At 48.5% G+C, this 3636-nt stretch overlaps 1 protein-coding gene across 2 annotated transcripts in view; it reads left to right on the plus strand.

Moving 5' to 3' along the window:
* Nucleotides 1-3636, plus strand: part of LOC102368766 (zinc finger protein 850-like) — a 16507-nt gene that overhangs the window by 9352 nt on the left and 3519 nt on the right. The window contains exons 6-7 of one of the 2 annotated variants that reach the window (XM_025195596.1): nucleotides 2717-2836; nucleotides 3444-3634. In XM_025195596.1, the coding sequence (XP_025051381.1) occupies nucleotides 2717-2836; nucleotides 3444-3634 (311 nt within the window). Of the gene's footprint in view, nucleotides 1-2445; nucleotides 2473-2716; nucleotides 2837-3443; nucleotides 3635-3636 lie in introns of those variants that run through there. The other variant, XM_025195595.1, reaches the window with a different exon arrangement.

The raw sequence follows: 3636 nt of genomic DNA on the forward strand, positions 1-3636 counted from the left end.
CTCTTTGCAAACCTCACGCGTCCCGTGGAAGAGATGATTCGGTGACACCAATCCCCGTGATGAAAAGGAAGTTGGCTGAGTGCAAAGCCCTGAACGTTTTCACTTCCTAAGGATCTTTATTACAGGCGCTTGTTCTGACTTACATGGAGAAGGATGTACATATCTTTTAGTAGAAGGGTGTCCTTTTCTGCTGCTTTCTTCTTCCTCAGCCTCCACTAAAGATCTTCCTGAGGGATGCACACACATACTTCATCCTCAGTTTGGACTAAGCGGCCAAATCGCTCTTGTTCTCCTGTCACTGGAACAACCGTAGTTACTCCCTTTGCATTAGAGGAGAAAAGTGATATTATACGTAGTCACCGTTCATTTCAAGTCTTGGTCTCGTATAGTTGCCCTCCTGAAGGGCAGAACCACCATTCCCCTTCATCTCCTAGTGCTTCAGGAACTTGAGGATATGAGCCTACTACTTAACTTCATGGTTTCATAGTTGTTAGGGGCTGCAAAGGATCTTGCAGATCATCGGGTCTAACGCCCCTGCACTTGTCAAGAAAGACCGCTGGGATCAGATAACCGCAGGAAGGTGGGAGGCAAGACGCATCTTGAAGATCACCAGGGGTGGGTGACGTGACCTTCGCTGTCCTGATCTGCTCCCCACGGGGGTGGGCTGTTGCCGAGTACTCCTCTTCGGTTGTTATTCCTGACTTGCACCCCTTGTAGGCTTCTTGTTTTAATTTCAGGAGGTCTGCGACTTTTCTCTTGAGCCAAGGGGTCTCTCAGCTCTTTTGCTGCCTTTCTTGCAAAAGGGAACGAACTTTCCTTTGGGCTTTTAGGATGGCTTCCTTGAGGAACAACCACTCTTCTTGCGCTCCCTTCCTCATCAGTCCTGCAGGGCCTCGCCAACCAAGCTCCTGAGTTTGTGGAAATCAGCTGTCCTAAAATCAAGGATTTCTACCCTACTGGCCAATTTTCTTGCCTTATGGTGGATGGAGAAAGTGATCATCTCATGGTCGCTGTCGCCCAGTTTCCCGTCGGTCCTTACATTGCTCACTGAATCATCCTCTTTGGCCAGAACCAAGCCTAGGAGTGCCTTGCCCTGGTTGATCCGTAGGCTTCCTGAGTTAGGAGGAAGGTACGCAGGGATGCTGGTTTCAAGGTCACCATTTCTCGGGCTTGTGTGAGTATCCAGCGGGTCCACCATTCTAGCTGAGAAAAGCCTCTTCCCCTTTGGCGTGAGGTGGATGGCATCTCTTCCCGACAGGCCACAGTCCCTGAGGTGCGTGCCATGGTCGAAGAAACCGAAGCTTTTGTGGTAGCACCATCACCGAAGTCTTCTGCTTGCTTCTTCAATGCATCTATCCCTTCTGTACCCATGACCCGCAACTGGGAGGACCGAGAAAACCACTGGAGTCGTGCACCGTGACTACCTTCGTCTCTTCTTTGCGGGAGCTGGCTACCTTCCTTCGTCCAAAGCCGGTGCGTCTGCTGGCGCTGCGAGAAGTGCATACCCATTTCAGAGTTGCAGGGGAGAAGTAACCCTGGCATGCGTATAGCTCTCATCTTTTCGGCATGAATGACTTGGTCCAAATCCACTTCTGTCTCTTCCTATAGACATCTCTATTTACTTTGATATCTCGTGAAACCTCCATTTCCCACCTGATGTTTGTTATGTGATTGGGTTTCACTTAATATATCCTCAGCAGCTGGAAGTAAAGCTACCGTCCCTGGCTGTCAAAGTGAGTCTGCATTAAGCTCTCTATATTAAAACACTGTTGGTCAACTTTGTTACAAAGCCCAGGGTTTCTGTTTAGGTTAACTTCCACTATTTCTTCCTTTCCCTGATTATTCTCTTCCTCTATTTTCTCTTTGAGACTAGCCCAAAGTCACCAAGTATAATATGTGGGACCATGCTGGTCTCACAAGTTGTAATCCTTTGAGTCTGGGTATAGTCATTGTGCAAATCATTTTTATTGAATGCCCATCTCTTCTGGATTTTACCATCATCCTTCTCCTGGGAAACTGGATTGACTGGTGCCATGCTGGGCTTTCTGATTCTGAAAAATTGGGTCATCTTCCTTCTTTTATCCATATCCACAAAGCAAACCGCCTGTATCCTAAATACATATGCATCTGTGCATCACCTCTTGTACAGCTTCCAGCTATTGGATGGAAAGGCTGCTGTAGTTGCCTTGAGTTATTATATCATCCTGTGGTGCCCAAATGAATTACTTTCTGTCCCATATATAAGACTGAATTGTAATCAGTCTCTTACTGATTCTTCACTTCCGAGACTCATTACTGCAAACCTTTATTGAGAATAAATCCATTTTTTTCTCTTTTACCCTAATAAGATCAGTCGGATCAATGGCTATGAGTGTGTTTGTTCTCTCTGTCTCTCAAATTGGTATCTTGAACATCTATAAAAGCATTTTCTTTCTTCCTCCTTGCATGTTGCATCTCTGCCCACCTTCCTTGGTGCCACTGAGCTTTTTAAGGGGTTGATGCTTTATATTTCATACACCCATCTTTCCATTTACTTGGGTGACAAAGCCCCTGTTGAGGGTTTCTACCTGTAGTGGCTTCTCTTTTATGCTAAATGTCTTCCTTTCCTTTTCCTTTGAGTCCTCCATGAAGTGTTTGAGTCCACTGGATCCTTTCTCCAAGTCACAATTGGGGACTGGATGGTGGAATAACCGCCCTCTCTACCTCCCCAACGCAGGATACCAGGGTCCCACACCAGACTTGATCTGCCGCATCCAGCAAGGGGAGATGGAGCTCTGGGTCTGTGATGGTGATGAGGAAGCTGGAGAGAGCTCGTTGTCTGAGGACGTTTCCCCAAGTGAGTCTTGCAAATCCCTGCTCCCCTTCCACCTGCACCTCGGCTCCAAAGCTTTTGATATCCAAAGGGGGGCTGGAAACCTGAGCACTTGCCTTGAGCTGCTGCCACAAGGTCCTGATATCACACAGCCTAGCTAGATCTGTGTTGTCCTTGCATTTCAGTAATGCAGGGACTGGCAACTGATCCCTTATCCCCAGATTAGGGCTGTGTCGGCAGATCCACCTTCAGCCTTTCAGATCCTCTTCCCAGGAGGCATTTTGGCGTGGGTTTCTATCATGTAAGGGAGGGGCTGCCCACAGGGAAGTAATAGAATACCTAATCTGCTGTTCAGTCAGTACCGCTGGCTGTTTGAAATGCCTATTATTAGGTGCAATTGGGATTCGCAAGCGTTCATGTTTGGGGGATACGAGCACCTCCTTGTTGCCACCAGAATTGCCCACGCTCTGCTCTGTGACTGGGGCACACTTAGACCCCAGACCAAGAGTCAACTGGCAATTGGACCCCTTGTTTTCACAAAGAAACCAAAGCCCAGCCAGGGCAATAGCAGATCTTTCCCTTTGCCAGCTGGACAGGGACTAATTTTGGGGCTCCCATCTCCACCCACCAGGTGCTGAGCAGCAGCCTCCTGAGGAAGGGCCTGCCACGCTGAAGCTGTTTCTGGCTGGAAACCAGCTCCCCACCCAACAGGGACGGACAGCAGAAGAGACTCAAAGGAGCAGGCGAGGATTTGAAGGGCAGACAGACTTGAAGATGCACAAAGGCAGCCATACGTGCCATCTCCACGGGCACCAGACAAAGTG

This window comes from Alligator sinensis, unplaced genomic scaffold (assembly GCF_000455745.1).
Source record: "Alligator sinensis unplaced genomic scaffold, ASM45574v1 scaffold2126_1, whole genome shotgun sequence".
NCBI classification, from domain to species: Eukaryota; Metazoa; Chordata; order Crocodylia; family Alligatoridae; genus Alligator; species Alligator sinensis.